This window comes from Hemicordylus capensis, chromosome 10 (genome assembly GCF_027244095.1).
Source record: "Hemicordylus capensis ecotype Gifberg chromosome 10, rHemCap1.1.pri, whole genome shotgun sequence".
NCBI classification, from domain to species: Eukaryota; Metazoa; Chordata; class Lepidosauria; order Squamata; family Cordylidae; genus Hemicordylus; species Hemicordylus capensis.
Window position 1 is genome coordinate 16,995,961 of NC_069666.1, and position 19,996 is coordinate 17,015,956.

The 19,996-nt window shown below is 42.3% G+C and overlaps 1 protein-coding gene across 2 annotated transcripts in view; it reads left to right on the plus strand.

Moving 5' to 3' along the window:
* Window positions 1–19,996, plus strand: part of ARIH1 (ariadne RBR E3 ubiquitin protein ligase 1) — a 70,153-nt gene that overhangs the window by 18,638 nt on the left and 31,519 nt on the right. For both annotated transcript variants that reach the window (XM_053271862.1, XM_053271864.1), the window contains exons 2-3: window positions 6,872–6,939; window positions 9,668–9,812. In XM_053271862.1, the coding sequence (XP_053127837.1) occupies window positions 6,872–6,939; window positions 9,668–9,812 (213 nt within the window). The remainder of the gene's footprint in view (window positions 1–6,871; window positions 6,940–9,667; window positions 9,813–19,996) is intronic.

Below are 19,996 nucleotides of genomic sequence, written 5' to 3' on the forward strand. Positions count from 1 at the left end.
GCTCTATGCTAAACTAATCCTTTCCTTTTCTATGGGAGCATGTCAGTCCCGGAACTGTGGCTGGGCCGCCTCCCACGCTTTAGGCTAGCCATGCCTTCAGTTCTCTTATTGGTCCTGTCTTGGAGCATGCTCAGTCTACAACCCAGACTACTTGGAGGATGACCTCCTCAGCTGTGAAAAAGAACCCTTCACGGTAAGACCAATGTTTCTTTTTGTTCACCCAAATAATATTTTAGCCAAATTGTACCAGCTGCTTCAGGTGGTACAAGGGTGGTGGTGGTGGTGGTGGGACTGTCAGGGAGGAACACTTTTGGCTAGATAAAAGGGTGGTGAGGGACACCAAGGCAGGCTTAGATGGGGAGTTAAGAAAGGGTAAGAGCAATTCTGTTTCCTTTCAGATTTGAAGCAAATAGTATTAAGTGTTTTCCTGACCGAGAGTTTTATACCTTGTCAGGTTTCCAAAACAGGGTCAAGGTAAACCAGGTAACTTGCTGAATAGGAGCTAGGGTTGCTCTAAAATCGGCCAACTGGATACATAGCCTGCTTGTTTGAGTTTTAATGTTTAACATCATACCATTTGATCACTAATCTTAAGAAAAATGTGCATTTTTAAAAACAGAATACATTTTGTATTCTCAGATTTGTTAGTGAAGCCATTACTGTCTAAAGTGATGTGTCACACCTTTGAAGTGGGAATATTGGCATGGAAGCACCCTCGGAACATATTAGTTAGGATGATGCACGTATGAAAGATCAGTAGAGGATAACCAGGCCCTTAAAATTCCATTACTGAACAGAAGGCGATTATTGCTAGATTAGATATATTGAGGGAGACACATCCTAGGCCTGCTAAAGGATAAGCTTCTGTTAGCCCCTTCCTATTGGGAGATTGCTGAGGTTTAGCTGATGAATGTGCCCCCAGTGATATATCTGAGTGAGCTAAATTTTGTGTTGCCTCCAAAAGAATGTAATCTTGCTGAGCCTGCACATAATTGTTGAAGAATATGTGGCTTCTGATTTTTGAAATAAATTAAGATATCCTTGGAGCAATCTCTTTAGGATTATATAATACGGGGGTGTTAAATTGCCACCCCCACCCCCCGGCTGGATCTGGCCTGTGGGGCTCCATTACCGGTCCCCCGAGCACCTGAGCATCAACCCTGTCCACTGTTCCCTTGCCCCCTCCCTGCCGCACACTGAAGCGGCAGCATTGCTCTCCACTTGCTGTGGCTGGCTTGTTGGTGGTGTAGTGGTTAGAGTGCTGGACTAGGACCGGGGAGACCTGAGTTCAAATCCCCATTCAGCCATGATACTAGCTGGGTGGCTCTGGGCCAGTCACTTCTCTCTCAGCCTAACCTACTTCACAGGGTTGTTGTGAGGAGAAAAATATGTAGCTCCTTGGAGGAAGAGTGGGATATAGATGATGATGATGAATACCTGGACCCTTGTAAGTAACGAAACTCTGGTGGTAATGCATGGTTTGGATGGTGTAGAAGGGCCAGGAAAGAACCATATATCTTTCTTTTACAGCAGAAAGAAAGATCTCTGAAAGTGCTGTCCAACTTTATTATTACGATATAATATACACATCTTTTAAGACAAAAGGAAACTTGCTAAACTGCAATAGAGGTCTGCAATGATTGTGAATATGGCGGGCTGTCTTTGGAAACTAGTATCTCAACGGTTAGGTGAGATAACTGGTCCCCTCTGATGCTTGGCCCTCACATTACAGCAAGATTTCTGGCTCTCATTTGGAGGATCCTCCTTCTACCTAAATATTCCATTGAAAAATTAAAAGTGCTGATCCCTGTAACTACTAAACAGGTGTTAGAGCTCCTGTCCTCTTGATGAGCACATGCTGTCAGCAGAGCTATTCAAATATGAATCAGTGGATGCTGCTTCTGATCAGAATGTTTGCAAATATCAATTCAACAGATATCTTAACTGTGCGTTAGGCATGGGGCATAAGAAAAACTGCATTGGGTTTCCTAGTTCTAACTGCATTGGGTTCCTGTCCATAAGAAAAAGGACAAGCAGAATCTAAACTATCAACCAGTGTTCCTTGTAACAAGGATTCCCAGATGTTGACCACAACTCCCAAACACCACTAAAGCTGTGGATGATGGGAGTTGTAGTCAACCACATCTGGGAATCCCTGTTACAGGGAATGCTGCTATCAGCTAGTTCCTTTGAAATCGCTGTGAAGTTTTATGATCACTTTGTGTTGGAAAAGTTAGAGGAATGGAGAAATGTAAATGAGATCATCTTTTATAAACAGATAAGTTATAGGAAAGGTCAAAGGACCATGGCTTAGTCTTGTTCCATTTTGTCTCAACGTGTGTATGTAGTGTTATGAAATACCTTATGTGGTTTTGGTTGTTTCAGCTGCGGCCTTTGATTACACTGGGCAGAGGGTGGGAGAACCGGCTACTACTGATTTCGACAGTTGCTTCCTGTTCCTTGAACAGTTTTGTTCAGACACATCTACTAAGTTGGGATAGGCAACCTTGGCTCTCCAGCTGCTGAATTACAACTCCCATCATCCACAGCCACAATTTATTGTGGCTGGGGATGATGGGGGTTGTAGTTCAACAGCTGGAGAGCCAAGGTTGCCTGTCCTTGTACTAAGATGAAGGTTAGTTTATCTGGCCTTTGAGTGATCATATTGCAACTAAATGTGGGGTCAAACCGGGGTGCCTCTTGGCATATTTATTCAGTCTTTATATTAATTTGGTTGGTTCTTGTTTCTCTGCTGCTGAATTTTTTCCTTCCTCTGTTGCTTCCTGAAAAGGGTCTGTTTTCCTGTCATGCTGATGAAATGATTCTCCTTTCACTTACAAAAACTGGGCTGAAGAGAATGCTAGTTAAGCTTGGCAAGAATTGTAAAGAAGAAATTTTAAATGTTAACTATGGCAAAACTAAAGTTATGGTTTTAGGCTCTTTACCAAAGGTTGGTAAGTGGTTTATTCAAAAGTTTGACTTAGAACGATGTAGGCAGTTCAAATATTTATCTATCATATTTATATACTGCCTGATATGTTTGTGTCTAGGTGGTGTACACAAATTTAAAACAAATATAAAACAAAGTAAAAACAATTTCACAGAATAAAAAGTTAAAATAATTTCATGGGATAAAAACAATTTAAAATGAATCGCATTTAAGAGCCTGAGAGAACAGGTATGTCTTGAGGGTCTTTCTAAAAGCAATCAGAGATGGAGAGGCTCTTATTTTGATAGGGAGCATATTCCAAAACCCCTGGTGCAGCCACAGAGGAGGCCTGGTCCTGAGTCGCTACCAAATGAGCTGGTGACAGCTGAAACCTGACTTCTCCAGGTGATCTCAATAGGCAACAGGGATAATGACAAAGGACCCAGGCCATTGAGGGCTTTATGGTTAATAACCAGCACTTCATATTTTCCTTGGAAATATATCGGCAGCCAGTGCAATTCTTCTAAAATCTGTGTCATACAGTCCCTTTGGTTTGTCCCGGAAACCAATCTGGCTGCCACATTCTGTACCAGTTGTAGTTTTTGGACTATGTACAAAGGCAGCCCCACATAGAGTGTAGTCAAGCCTGGAAGTTACCAGCATATGCACCACTGTTTTAAAGTTATTTACCTCCAGAAATGGGTGTAGCTGAGACATTGGCAGAAGCTAATAAAAAGCACTTCTGACCACTGCCTCATCCTGAGAAACCAGAGAGAGTTTTGGACCGAGGAGTACTCCCAAGCTGCATATCTGATGTTTAAGGGGAAGTGTAACCTCATCCAGAAGAGGCAGTCCTAAACACTCTCTCTGGTTCCAACCCCCATAGTCAGTACCTCCATCTTACCTCAACTTCATTTTGTTATTCCTCATCCAGCCCATTACTGCCTCTAGGCAGGCATTTAGGAAGACACTGTCCTTGTGGGCTTGTGTAGATTATATTAAAGCAGCAACAGCCAAGAAATGGAGACAGTTTTGGAGTTCTTTTCTACTAGAGGGGGCAGTTGGCAGATCTGATCTTAAAATTGTTCAAGAATAAACTTCTCTTGAGTAAAATTTTCTCCTGGTTGTAGCATTGAACAGCAGTCTGGGGGTGGAATAACCATACCATGGAAATCCTACACAATCTGTTTTTTAAATGGCTACTGGGGTTCCCACCAGGAACTCCAGTGACCTCTTTGTGAGCAGAACTTGGGCTGCTAATCAGTCAGAGCTCTTATCCTTAAAGTTCTTGGTTATTACAAAATTATTTATTTAAAACTAGTTCCTTGTTGAATAATGTGAGGTTTGTTTTTTTAAAAAAAGCAAACTGATCTGTTTCAACTGTATCTTTTCCCATCTGTGATCATTTCCTCTCTTAACCATGTTTTTAGCCACGAGTTGTTTGCTGAGCCAAATACTGCCTTGTCACCCTTCCTGGGGTCCTTGAAGGAGTAGCAGAGTCCTCATTTGTTTTGTGCTTTGCTGCTAAGGTACAGGTAAAGTGTGCCATTGAGTTGTTTTTGACTCCTGGCGACCACAGAGCCCTGTGGTTGTCTTTGATAGAATACAGGAGGGGTTTACCATTGCCTTCTACCGCACAGTGTGAGATGATGCCTTTAAGCATCTTCTTATATTGCTGCTGGTTTGTTTCCCAGACTATGGGAAACAATATAGGTGTTTCCCATAGTCTGGGAAACAAACCAGCAGGGATTCGAACCAGCAACCTCTGGCTAGGGAGCTGACCACATTTGGTGGAACCCTATCAATTTCTTTATCTGCCTTGCTGCAGTCTTCATCTCCTTCTCCTGTCACCACTGCCCACAGTCCTCCAAAGCTCACCTGGCTACCTGAACTCTGTAATTTCCCTTTTCCTTTTCTATTACAATTAGTTAAAAGTTTATCGTTGAGTTGTGTGGTTTGTTAACAGAAATTAGATCATATAATATTGCAAACTGATTTTTTTTGGCACAGCAGGGGAGTAACTTGCTGAGGGAACAAGAGGTTGCTGGTTCGAATCCTCACTGGTATGTTTCCCAGACTATGGGAATCACCTCTATCGGGCAGCAGCAGTATAGGAAGATGCAGAAAGGCACCACCTCATACTGCACAGGTGATGGCAGTGGTAAACCTCTCCTGTATTCTGTCAAAGACAACCACAGGGCTCTGTGGTTGCCAGGAGTTGAGAATGACTTGATGGCACAACTTTAGAAACAAGTTAATAGCATTTCTTGTGTTTACTGATTAATCTTGGATCCTGATATAAGGAATAATCATGAATTAAGCGATGAAGATGAGAGAGATGAAGTTGCTCCCAAGATAACCTTATGTCATCTTAATCCAGGGGTAGGCAACTGTTGGCACTCCAACTATTGTTGAACTACAGCTCCCATCACCCCCAGCCACAATTTATTGTGGTTGAGGATGATGGGAATTATAGTTTAGGAATAGCTGGAGTGCCAAAGATGCCTGCCCCATCTTAGTCTGATCTGTCCCAAGCTAAACTCGGCAGGTTAGAGCTGAAGCTTCAATACCTATGGCCAGAGGCTTAATAGAGTCAAATAATCAAGGGGAGAGCAGTCACCCTTACTGCGTGCTTTGCTTGAGAGTCAGCGGGGTAGTTAAATGATCCTATCAATCCATGCTAAGAAACGCTGTCTATCTCGGACCTAATTTTCTTTGGTTCTCGAATCCAGTCTAAAAGTTAGGAGGAATCAGACAATGAACACTTGATAAAATTATTCAACTTTAGTGGTGGAGATTGTGGAAGGGGAGAGTAGATGTGCTGCTTTTCTATTTTCTTTAAAAGTACTGTATCATACCTGGAACTGAAACAGGACTACCTGTGAGAAATAAATATATCATCAAATAGCTCTACCTTTGAATATCCTAATGAAGGAGGCACAGCACGATTTCTAGGTGCCATGGCTCTCTGGTGCCTGGGATCTGTCAATCCCTGCTCTGTACATTCCCTGAAAGTAGGATCAATGTTTCTTATTTAAAACATTGGCCACTCCATTCTGTCAAAAATGCTGGCAACACTAGTATGAGATCTTTTTGTTTTCCTCCAGGGTGAGCATTGTGGGTTATATTACTAGCTCTCCCTGTATTACTTGTTGGTTGTCTTTCCTTTATGCACTCTGCTAGATCACGATTTATAAACCTTCCAGTGTGGGGCCATTGCACTTTGTGAGGTGCAGGACACCAGCTTCCAGACAGGCTGTGAAGCAAATGCAAGGGGTTTTTGCACATGCTCAGAGGCACTCAGTCCTGGGTTTGGAATTGTTGTAATATAAAATGAGATGATCCTGTTAGTCTCAAGTGTCTAGGAGTCAGGATTATCTCAGAAGCTATTGTGGAGAGGAGAGAAGGTTTTGTGTGATATGGCATGGTACTCCTTAAAGCTTCTAGTAGGAACTGCACTCTAGAGTCTTTTGAAGTTTTTTGTACTTAATTATAATTAATCAATTTAAATACTTGACAATATTTGACTGGTCAATCATGTTTTGGAGGCTCAGTTTCCTTTTGCTCATTGAGGTGCTGAAGCGATACGTGTGTTGGTAGTCTTCAAACAATAGCAAAGAAGCGAGTATTTCCCCAGACAGTTCCTTAGTTTACTTATGTGAGAGCTTGTTAAGCAGTGGCATTTCTGTTAATGATTAACCTGAGAGCTTTCTGGAGCTCTCTGCAAACCATGATGTTGCTTCTCCCTCATTTATCAATCAGAATGTAGGAAAGACTGATTTTTTGTTTGGACACATTTCATCTAGTAGCAGGAATTCAGAGGGTTGTATTTTGTGCTGTCTTTGAATGATTGAAGCTTTTGGCGTCTAAAACGCATTACATTTCTAACTGTTAGCAGACACTGGTGTTTTCTCTTCTACAATCACTTTCTTCTTTTTGTAGAATCCAGCAACTATCACCAGGATACTTCTTAGTCACTTCAACTGGGATAAAGAAAAGTTAATGGAGAGGTAAGCAGAAACCTTTTTTTGGCTGTAGCTTGGTACTGGTAACCTGCTAGATTTAGCACTCCAGTTAGCTGCTATTTGATGTTCTTGAAGAGTTCTCAGATTTTTGTTGCAAGCTTCCCTGGTGAAGAAAACATAGTCCAAGCCACTCTGGGTACAAAAGTGCTTCACTGATAAGGGAAATCAGATGATTGGATGGAAGAGAAATGCTGTGGGTGTGTGGTGGGGACATGGAAAATCTGTCGAGTTCCAAAAGATTATACTTGTGGGGTATGTAACGGTTGTTTCTTTAATGCCAGTCTTCTGCTATATGTTCTTCTCCTGAGGGTTTCATAATCCTGAATGCAAGCACAAACATGCTCCTGGATTGTTGGAGATTTAAGTGTTGCTTCAGTTTAGAATTGCTTATGTTTTTGTTGCTCCTTTTTCTCCCTCGAAGTAGGAGGTCACAGCTCACAATGGGTAATCTTCCACTCCTTGCTCCAGATAGACAGGAAGTCTCAGGTGTTTCAGATAGGTGATGATCCATACCAAACATATTCACAGTGTTAATCTGTTAGCCAAAATTGCTCTTGATTGATAATGGCACCTCCCTGTGTCATGGGCAGAATGATCTGGTGTCATGCTGTATTCAACCTGAAACTTAGTGGTGACTAAAAAAAAAAAAAAATCACTGTATGGGTTTCAGCAAAATTTGTTGATGTGGATGGAATGGGGTGCTTTACTCCAATTTTGGAGTAAAAGTGATCACATTGCCAGTCTTTGATGGATGATGGAAAAGGTGAAGGAATATCAAAAGGACCTTTATTTGTGTTTCATTGACTATACAAAGGCTTTTGATTGTGTTGATCATGATAAGCTCTGGAATTGCCTCAGAGAAATGGGAATATCATCACATCTCATCCATCTTGTACAGTCGCTATACTCTGATCAAGAAGCCATGGTAAGAACGGCATATGGAGACACAGAGTGGTTCAAGACTGGGAAAGACACTTGTCAAGGTTGCACCCTGTCTCCCATACTATTTAATGTGTACACAGAAATGGTTATGAGAAATGCACATTTTGAAGAATCTGCTTTTGGAGTGAAAACTGGTGGTAGGAATATTAACAACCTTCATTATGCAGATGATACAACATTGCTTGCGGAAAGCAAGAAAGATCTAGAATGGTTAATTTTAAAAATTAAAGAAGAAAGTAAAAAATTTGGATTGCACCTTAATATCAAGAAAACAAAGATATTGATGATTGCAGAGAATACACAAGTCAGAGTGAAGATCAGTAATGAGATATTTGAGGTAGTAAAGGAATTTATTCTTCTTGGCTCTAAAATTGATCAATGTCAGGAGGCATATAGTATTTGGAAGAACTGCAGTGATCAGCATGAGTAAAATTTGGAAGAGCAAAGATATTAGCCTCCTAACCAAATACAGATATTTCCAATAGCCACACATGGCTGTGAAACTTGGACTTTCACAGATAGTCCAAGGCAGATAGGAGAACGATGGAAGCTTTCGAGATGTGGTGTTGGAGGTGACTGTTGTGTATCCCATGGACAGCGAAAATTACGAATAAGGAAGTTTTAGATTGAGTTAAACCAATAATATTGTTAGAAGCTAAGATTACTAAACAAAGATTGACGTATTTTGGTCATGTCATGCAAACTGATTAACTTGAAAAGACAATTATGCTGGGAATGATCAGCAGGAGGAGGAGACGGGGATGGCCTTGTACTCGGTGGCTGGATATCTGTTATATTAATTCTCCTGGGTGTGCCTTGGAATATGCGTCCCAGAGCCCAGCTGACTGGCTGGGTGGCGGATGCACCTGATTGGCTGAGGCGCACCCAGGAGGATTGGTTGCCGTGGCGGCAGCCCGGCCCAGCTGCGGAGGCAAGGCCCAGGAGGGGGGAAAGAAGGGGGGGGCAGAAGTGGCGGTGGGGAGGAGAGGCAGCTGGGTGGCCGTGAAAAAGAACCCTTCATGATATGACCAGTGTTTCTATCTCTGCCCCACCCCCTTCAACATCACAATGCCTGGACCACCTTAACAGTATAGTTTGTGGTGATGTCATCCAACCCAATTCAAGATGGTGGATGCATGAACATTTGAGGCACAAGGGGGCTAACTTGTGGATCACCTAACTAATTTTTACCAAATGTGGTAGAGTTGTAATGAGTCACACACAGGGTCACCTCAACAGCGTGGTTTGTGATGTCATCCGCCCCAATTCAAGATGGCAGACATGTAAAGATTTGAGGTGTAATTGGGCTAACTTGTGAACCGTCTAATGGATTTGGATCAAATTTGGTACAGTTGTAGGGATAGTGAAAGGAAAATAGGCAGATTAGTTCTTACTAGAACAACTTTTTTGTTCTTGAATTGCGTTTTTGTTTGGATACTACCCTTCTTTTGTATCTGTGGTATTTAAGGACAACAGTACTTCAAAGGATAGATGAGGAGAGGCCTGGAGAGGCCTATGCTGATGTAAAATACAAAGATCAAAACTAAAGCTACTGTTTCCCTTTGCTGCAAACATTCAGTCTTGCAGCATTGCAGGGCCAGGGCAAACAGGATGAGACAGAATATAGGCTGGATCTATACATAGGTACTCAGAAAGCCCCTTGTGAACTTGCAAGTGCTTTTTGGGTCCTGGTATAATTTTTCTGAATGGAAAACAATGCAGAACATGTTCATTTAACATCTGCCATCATCACCTTCCTCTGTTCATACAGGTACTTCGATGGCAACCTGGAGAAGCTGTTTGCAGAATGCCATGTAATTAATCCTAGTAAAAAGTCTCGAACACGTCAGATGAACACAAGGTCATCTGCACAGGACATGCCTTGCCAGATCTGCTATCTGAATTATCCTAATTCTGTGAGTACCTATTTAATTGAGAATAAGTTGCTTTTAGCTCAGACTTGTTTTTACTCGGTGTGAAAAGTAAAATTTATTTCTCGAAAAGAAATACATGTTGCTGTGTGAGATGCCTTGTGCTTCTATGGGCACCTGTTACCACTAGGCTTTTTTGTGTATGTTTACCTGAATGAAAATGTTTGCTACTATTATGTCATCCTCCTCTAGCTACCTTCTTGATAACTACTGCTGTTGCTACTACTAACCCCCTCCCAAATCAAGTTATTTCAGCTGAGTGGTTTTGGTTTGAGTAGCACAGCCAAAGCTAAAATTCTACTTTTATTCGTTGTGGAGGTTGGAAGTGTTTGTATAAAATGCTGTTGCATGTTTTATAAATGTTATTGTGTGGTGTCTAAATCTTTGTAAATAAAAATGATTTTCACACAAAGCTTTGAATTTGTTTTACTATAACATTTGAACCACATATATGATGATGGATTCCCCCCCCCGCCCCCATCAGATATTTCAGTTCAAATACTGGTGGTTATTAGGAAAACCTTTGAGATCTATTCAGCACAAAAAATTAACAGTTGGTACTTTAAAAGTTTTTTTGATGACATATATGTAAAACATACCAAATGAGGATATAGTCTGCTTAAGGCAGGGCTGCTCAACTTTGGCCCTCCTGGAGATGTTGGCCTACAAATCGCATAATCACTGGCTATTGGCCACTATGGCTGGGGATTATGGGATTTGTAGTTGGAAAATAGCTGGGGGTCCAAAACTGAGCAGGCCTGGTTTAGGGCATCAGAAAAATACCCTTTTCAAAAATTTTCAGAAAACCATATCAGTGCTCTTAGAAATTAATAAAGCTTTTGAAATAACTCAATATTGGTTGGCTTGTTGTTGGTTTTTTTTTTTAAAAAAACCCAAACATTTTATATCCTGCTCTTCCTCCAAGGAGCCCAGAGCAGTGTACTACATACTTAAGTTTCTCCTCACAACAACCCTGTGAAGTATGTTAGGCTGAGATAGAAGTGACTGGCCCAGAGTCACCCAGCAAGTATCATGGCTGAATGGGGAGTTGAACTCTGGTCTCCCGGGTCCTAGTCCAGCATTCTAACCAATACACCACATGGAGTGTGTGTGTTTTCCTCATTAACTATTTTAATGAAACAAAGATCAAATAGTAATAGTTCAGAATTTTGATGGGAGAAAAAATTAGGGATAAGAAGTGAAATCCCAACTCTAGTGATTTTTGTGTTCTCCTTCATCCCCCTCTGAATAATGGGATCACATTGAGTTCGGGAAATTGAAAAATATTTTTTAAAATTGGTCTACTACATTGGCATGTTGATTGTAGTCTTTTGATCTCAATTTTCTACAGTTCTTAATATTGCTCGTCTTCAGCTTTTAATGAGGCGAATCACACTGTGGGGTTCCATGGAGTCACATGTGTTTGAAAATTGCAGTGTATACTCAGTGTTAACATAAGAACAGCCCTGCTGGATCAGGCCCAAAGTCCATCTAGTCCAGCATCCTGTTTCACACAGTGGCCCACCAGATTCCTCCGAGAAGCATGCCTTCTTTCCTGCTGTTACTCCCTTGCAACTGGTATACGAAGGCATTCTGCCTCTGAGGCTGGAGGTGGCTTATAGCTCTCAGACTAGTAGGCATTGATCAACTTCTCAATGAAATTATCCAACCCCCTCTTAAAGCCATCCAGGTTGTTGGCTGTCACAACATCTTGTGGCAGAGAATTCCACAAATTGATTATGTGTTGTGTGAAAAAGTACTTTCTTTTGTTGGACCTAAATTTCTTGGCAGTCAGTTTCATGGGATGACCCCTGGTTCTGTTGTTATGCAAGAGGGAGAAAAAAATCTGTCAGCTTTCTCCACAGCATGCATGATTTTATAGACCTCTATCATATCTCCCTGCAGTCGTCTTTTCTTTCTTTCTTCTAAACTAAAAAGCCCCAGGTGTTGTAGCCTTGCCTCAAAAGGAAGGTGCTTTAGGCCCCTGATCATCTTGTTTGCCCTCTTCTGCACCTTTCCCAGTTCTACTATGTCCTCCTTTAGGTATGGTGACCAGAATTGTACGCAGTACTCCAAGTGTGGCCTCACCGTAGTTTTGTATAAGGGCATTATTATAGTAGCAGTTTCATTTTCAGTCCCCTTCCTAATGATCCCTAGAAGGGAATTGGCTTTTTTCACAGCTGCTGCACATTGAGTCGACACGTTCAACGAGCTGTCCACCATGACCCCAAGATCCTTCTCCTGGTCGGTCACTGACATCTCAGACCCACATCAGCATATATGTGAAGTTGGGGTTTTTGCCCCAATATTCATCACTTTACACTTGCATTAATCCGCATTTGCCATTTTGTCACCCACTCCCCCAGTTTGGAGAGATCCTTTTGGAGCTCCTCACAATCTGTTCTGGATTTCACCACCCTAAAAAATAGTTTGGTATCATCTGCAAATTTGGCCGCCTTGATGATTGCGCCAACTACTAGATCATTTATGAATAAATTAAAAAACACTGGTCCCAGTACAGATCTCTGGGGGACCCCACTTCTTACTTCCCTCCACTGTGAAAACTCTCCATTTATACCTACCCTCTGTTTCCTGTCCTTCAACCAGTCCCTTATCCAATGACTGCTAAGTGCCTTTGATGAGGAACTTGGTTGAAAGCTTTTTGGAAGTCTAGGTATACTGTGTGAACCAGATCACCTTTATCCACATACCTGTTGATACTCTCCTAGAACTCCAAAAGCTTGGTGAGACAAGATTTACCTTTGCAGAAGGCATGCTGGTTCTCCCCTAGCAGGGCCTGTTCTTCAGTGTGGTTACAGTTTTATCCTTGAGAATGCTTTCCATCAGTTTGCCCGGAACAGACATTAAGGTAACTGGCCTGTAATTTCCCGGATCACCTCTGGATCCCTTTTTGAAAATTGGTGTTAAATTGGCTATGTTCCAGTCTTCCAGTACAGAGCCTGGTTGTAGGAATAAATTATATATTTTAGCAAGGAGGTCAGCAATTTCACATTTGAATTAAGGCAGTAGTTCCCAAACTGTGAGCCTCCAGATGTTGATGAACTACAGCTCCCATCATCCCCATCACAATAAATTGTAGCTGGGGCCGATGGGGAGTTGTAGTTCAGCAACATCTGGAGTCTCCCAGATTGGGAACCACTGCTTTAAGGACTCTTGGGTGGATGCCATCTGGCCCTGGCGATTTGTTAGTTTTTTAATTTTTCCAGATAGTTTAGAACATCTCTTGTCACCTCTATCTGACTTGGTTCTTTAGCCCCTCTCCCCGAGAAGCCTGGTTCAGGAACAGGTATATGCGCAGTATCCTCTGCTGTGAAGACAGATGCAAAGAACATTTAGCTTCTCTGCAACCTCCATATCCTCAATCCCTTTCACTCCCTCAATATCTAACAATCCAACTGCCTCCCTGGCAGGTTTCCTGCTTCTGATGTATTTAAAGACGTTTTAGTTATTCCCCTTGATGCTTTTAGCTAAATGTTCCTCAAACTCTCTTTTCGCCTCCCTTGTTGTCACCTTGCATTTCTTTTGCCAGAGTTTGTGTTCCTTTCTGTTCTCTTCACTTGGGCAGGCCTTCCAATTTCTGAAGGAAGTCTTCTTCCCCATTATAGCTTCCTTGACTTTACCTGTTAGCCATGCTGGCATCCTCCCAGTCTTGGTGGTACATTTCCTCTTTTTGGGTATACATTCTAAGTGGTCTTCTAGTATTGTGGGTTTAAATAAACTCCATGCATTCTGGAGCAAAGTGACTCTCCTGATTTTCTCTTTCTTCTTTTCACCAAACTCACTTTAGAGAAGTTTCCTCTTCTGAAATTCAAAGTGTCTGTATTAGACTTCCTTGGTGATTCTCTCCCTGTATGTATGCTGAATTTGATTGCACATGGACCTAAAGGGTCCATGACACTGACATCACACACCAGGTCCTGGGTGCCACTCAGGATTAAGTCCAAAGTCACCTTCTTTATGCTTGGTTCCATGACCAACTGTTCTAGGGCACAGTCATTCAGCATATCTAGAAATTTGACCTCTTTGTCATTACCTGACTGAATTTAACCAGTCTGTGTGGGTAATTGAAGTCACCCATTAGTACTGCTCTGTCTCTCCTTGAGGCATCTCTGATTGCCGTCTGCAACTCCCCGTCACTTTCAGCATTTTGATCTGGAGGGTGATAGCATGTCCCCAGTAGCACATTTCCTTTCAGTCCTCATATTGTCACCCATGATTCTGTGGAGGACTCTTGTCCTCCTAGGTTTTCTGGCTTGTTAGATTCTATCCCTTCTTTAATATACAGTGCTATTCCACCTCCAAGCTGCCCCTCCCTGTCTTTTCTATAGAGTTTATATCGAGGGATAACAGTGTCCCACTGGTTCTCACTCTTCCAGCGTGTTTCTGTTATGCCCACTATATCTTTGTTTTCATTAGCAACCAAGCACACCAGCTTGCCCATCTTGGCTCGGAGGCGTCTGGCGTTGGCATATACACACCTATACACTGAATCTCTTACCTGGTGTGTGCTATCTTTCTTATGGCCATTTGGTCTCTTTGACCAGCTTGCACAGCCTTCTGTCTACTCTTTATGTGGTTCTACTCTGTCACCTTCTGTTTTATCTGAATCTTCCCTCGCACCTTAAGGGATGGCATTTGCTGAACCAGATACTGCGCAGCTCATGTCAACCATTCCCCAGGTGTCATTTTAAAAGTGTTCTGTGACCTTTTTTATTTTAAGAACCAGCAGTCTGGTTCCATCTTGGTTCAAGTGCGGCCTGTCCCCTTTGTACAGGCTTTGCTTGCCCCAAAATGTTTCCCAGTGCATAACAAATCCTAAGCCCCTCTTCCCAGCACTGTCTCATCCACACATTGAGAACTCTCTGCTCTTTCTACCTTGCTGATTCTGTGTGTGGAACAGGTAGCATTTCTGAGAATGCTACCTTGTGGGTCCTGGACTTCAATACGCTACCTTATCAGCTTAAATTTGGCTCCCAGGACCTCCCAACTTCATTTCCCAACGTGGTTGGTGCCAATATGCACCAAGACAGCTGGCTCCTCCCCAGCACTGCCTAACAGCCCATCTAGATGCCACGTGATGTCCGTAACCTTCTCACCAGGCAGACAAGTCACCACGTGGTCTGCACATGGGTCACAGACCCATCTCTCTATACCTCTGATGATTGAATCACCCAGTACAAGGAGGCCCCCACTCCCCGGAGGAGTATCCCCTGTGCGAGAGTTTATGAGCTCATCATCCATGGAAGGGGTCCCTTCTAAAGGAGCATTTCCCTCTTCCTCAGACTGATGTCCTCCTTCCCTGAGACCTTCATTCTCCCTGCCAGCAGAGGAGCTATCAGCCTTGGAGTGGGATGCCTCTGCCATATCCTTGTCTCGTCCATATACCTCCGTCTTTCTGAGCTTCTCCAGATCTGCCACCTTGGTCTCGAGAACAAACTTGTTCCCTGAGAGCCGGGAGCTCTTTGCACCGAGTACACATTCATGACTTCTGCCAATGGAGCAAATAGTCATACATGTGACACTCTGTGCAATACACTAGGAAATGCCCCTTCCCCTGCTGGCTTTCTATCTTCATAACTGGTTTTGTTGGCTGTTTATAGTCTTTGGAGATTGTTTATTAGAAAATTAGGTCTTAGCTGTATTGGTTAGCTATTTAACAGTTTAAACTTCCTTTCTTAACAATATGAAGGAGGGAGTAGTACTTACATTCTCTTCCCACTGGCCTCCTTGTGATCAAGAGAACTCGTTTCTGGCTACCCTGCAAACGTTCCTGCTAAACTCTGAGCAAAGCTCCAACACCCTGCTTGCTATACCTGTTCTCTAAGCTCTCGGGCCTTCGGGGAGATAAGATGGTGGTGAGGTAACATCCCTCTCACCGTATTCTCAGCTGTTTGTTTATTGCTAGCTTATCATAAGTAGTATTGCTAGATTTTAGAAATCTTACATATTTTGTTTCCAGCTCTTGCTCTGTGCTATCTGTTTGTTCTAATAATAATTAGCAAATCAATGGATATAATGAGTTTATCTGCTGAAGAGGATGGGCTCGAAGAAACAACTGCGTACATCACCGCTAGCCCCTGAAGCTTCAGGGAGCAAAGCTGGTAAGCAATTATGTCTGGATGAAATTTTAAGGGGAAAAGACCTTGAGAGAATCACAGATGCATTCCCCATTAGTAATAGGTTTGTGGCATTGGAGCAACAGCCTCTGTCTCTAATGAAGAATGAAAACTGCCAGCATTGCCATTAGAGACTTCCTCCTCAATGTTAGAAGCTCCTCTCGAGCTGTCCAGGACCCGAGAAGATACTGGATTCAAGTAACTTAGAAATATTTTCCAAACAAAGCCTATTAATCTCAGAAACTCTTTAAATCTCTCTGAAAAAATCCATCAGGTAGATGGGAAGATGGAGGGTCTGGGAACAGCAATGGAGGAGATAGCTGAGATGTTAAAGAAAGGCAGGATGACAAGCCATCTAAAGAGAACAATGGCCGGGAGGAAGGAAGGGGTAAAGCCAAACAAGTAAACTTCAGGAGAAACCCTTCCGCCAACTTGAGCCCCAATAACTTTCAAAATTCTTGCATCTCATTAAGAAACCAATTAGCTTTGTTTATTGAAGATTACAGTACCATCTGCCACAAATGGGGATGTTTAGAAATGGTCTGTGAGTTTTTCAGGACTCCTATAATCCCATCCCCCCTTGTAAATTAAGAGGCAAGAAATTTACTAATAATCACACAGCTGTGAAAGGTGGCCTCAGAGAGAGAATTTCAACAATGGCTGGGCAGTTGTCCAGTGTCAATGAGCAGTGCCAGGTGCCTGTGGCTGGATGGAGGAGGTCTGAGAGGGTGGATTGCACATGTCAGAGTGAAACTGAAATATTCTATCAGAAACACTGAAAATCTTGAGGAGCTGATAAGGACCTTTAGAGAATGCTGTAGCTCCTGGGATTTGGTGCAACAACTAGCTAACTAGATCCCAATAATGGTCAAATAGAGTGAAAGTGAACTGGCAAAACTGGCAGATGAAAACTCTCGCTCAGAATGCCCAAGTCATGAGCATCCAACCAGTGCCTGATTCAGCCCAGCAGATAAATGAGGAAATTGTGATGACAGTAGTATTAAATAATATCCTCGATCCAAGAAAACATTCAACTGAAAATCCTATGGAAACAAGAAGCTGCTTATTTGATTTAACTGATTCAGAGATCTCCCCACAACATCTGGAATCAGGAGTGATGATCAGAGCGGTCAGTCCATCAGGTGAAGCTGATCCCTCCGAAGAACCATCTTCAAACATCCTAGAGTCCAAACTGATAGGAGGGAACTGCCATCACACAGATCTGACTCCATCAGGTAGTGTAGCTGAATGCATCACACCCAGCCATGCAGATGTGGTGGCACAGGCAACCCCTACTGAGGGTGAGGCATTAAGAGAGATTCTGTGTGAAGACTTGGTCCCTAGAGATACCCATGCAAGCCCATTCATTGGATATTACAAAGGGGCAGCCTAGTGCTCAGCATGACTGTGAAATAGAAATCTGTGCATTATATTTGCAGCCAGCTTTGGATCCTATACAGGAGGCAGTTTTGACTTAAGTCTTTGGCTCAGGAAGTACAGGAGGCATGTGAACAGGTGGTGAACATTCATCTATCACTTGGCGAGATAGAGACTTTGCAGGATTTTCACGAGCAACCTATTAATTCCTCATCTCTGATCTTAAGCCCTGGAAACCTGCCCTCATTACAACAAGCCTCAGCCCTTGTAGGGCCGAATCAACATCCAGTGCCTTTAATGCCCCCATCTGACCTGCATGTGCATTCAATAGGTGCCCCCAGTGGCTCTCCTGTTAAGGTTTTAGCAGGGCGCCAGCTACTGCCCAGAATTGACAATTAACTCTGAACCACAACTTGTTCTTGCTGTCATGGAATATTGCAGGGTGGGGCTCAAAAAGTTCAGATTTAACCTTAAAGTTTATAACACAATTTGATATTTTTAATGCAGGAAACTTGGATGTTACAAGATTTTTTTATACCTACTTTTCATCCTTCTTTAAATTATGCATGTCTAAACCAGAAAGGTGCAGACGAATGGGAGGCCTTGGTATTTTTATTTCCTTAGACCTAGAAGCTGTGTTTACTAAATTAACTTTTTCTTGCAGAGTGGGTCATCACAGCGCTTTTGGAATTTGATTGTTTTACTATGTTTTGCATTAATTTATATCTACCCCCACAACGTCTTCATGCTCAAGTTAGACATCTTTGGAAGCAAGTGGAACAGTATCTTGAGACGTGTAGACAAATATTCCTCCGCATATATCGTCTTAGGGGGAGATTTCATATTTATTTAAAATATTTCCATGCCACCCAAAACTTGCGGTCTACAATTAAAATCATTTAGAACATTTAATGCTTTTGATTTTAATGCCAGAATGGATGTCATTGATACTGCCTTGTCTTCATCCTAGCATGAATGCCCACCAGGGGATGAGCATAGCTCACCCCTCTTTCCTAGGACTTCTAGGGGTGTAATAAGCAATGTGGCTGGTTTATGTTTAGTCCATCAGGCCAATGTGCAGGACTTGTTTATCCTGATTCGTGCAGTACCAGATGATTATCCAGACCAGTTTATGTTCTGGTTCAGTTATAAATTGTCTATCATTGACTATCTGCTGATTTCCTGTAACTTGATCCAATTCCTTACACATTTTGAAATGGTAGACTGGAAAGTGACCATCTTCTGTTATCATCTGTAAGCCCCAAGCGATCAATATCAAGGCCATTTACAACCAACAATATGATGCTTTAGAGGAAGCTGGGCCCCTTAGAATTAGGGTGTGTGGGTGAATTAGTGAACTGGTGAGCGGTTGATTAAACTTGGAAGAGGGTTCCTCACTGAGCTTAGCAATGGTGATTGTTGAAGCTAGTTCTATCTTGGATCTCTATGAAACTCTTACTAAAAAGTTGCAGGTATTCGTTATAAGGAGTACACCTAAATCACCGCAGAGTAGATTGAGATCCAAAGGTTGGTTTGACTGTAAATGTTGCACAACAAAGAGGGAGTTAATTGACACTTTTATTCAACATAGGAGGCATCCCTCTCCTGAGTCTAACCAGATTTTAAAGGATGATAAAAGACTGCTGGGCAAGAAAGAAAGACAAGCTTTGGAGCAAACTTGGCAACAGCTGATAGAAGCGGCCAGACTTAAAAACTCTTCTTTACTCTAGCGAATTATTTCAGGTTGCTTTGGTTGGGACTCAATGTCCCTGACTTGCTGCATTCTAGCTAAGGCATGGGAGGCACATTTTAACACACTTTAGTGCCAATCATCCCACCCCTGAATCATGGCTCTCGCTTGAAAGTACTCCAAATTGGCTCCCAGTATCAGTTGCAGAGGCCGAACAACTTATTGATCAAGTGGAGTGGTAAAGCCCCTGGAATTGATTTTATCCCAGTTGAGATGATCAAGGTAAATCCTGAGTGGTGGGCACAAGTGTTGGCAGCCTTATTTACCAATATAAACAACTCGTCCTGCATACCAGAAGACTGGGGTCTGGAAATTGTGGTACCCTTCAAAAAGGGTAATAGAAATGTTCCATCGAAGACCCATAAGCCTAATTAATATTAGTCGATTTAATGTTGTCTGGTTGTGCAACATTTAGTTGAGAAATACATAAGATCTTCCAAATCTACCTTATTTGCTGCATTTGTAGACTTTAAAGCTGCGTTTGATTCAATTTCTAGAGTACACCTATGGTCCAGGTTCCGTAGCACCTAAATTGATAAGAAGCTCTTGCTGCTGCTGATCAAACTGTATGACAGCATGAGTCAGAGTGAGATGCAGCTGGCAGGGCCAGTTATCTTGGCCTATTAGGACATCAAGTGGGGTCAAACAGGTGCATTCTAGCCCCATCATGATTCAGTATTTGTGTTAACTCTTTAATTAAGTGTCTTCAGGGGTTTGGCAGATGGCTTCCTGTTCTTTTATATTTTATTTATTTGTTTATTTAACATATTTTTATACCACCCAAAACTTATGTATATGCAGATGACGTCATTTTGTCAGTCACAAGTGTGGATGAGAAGAGCTCTTATGTCCTTAGTCCTCTATTGCAAGGAAGAGCAATTGGACATTAATTACCAGAAAACTAA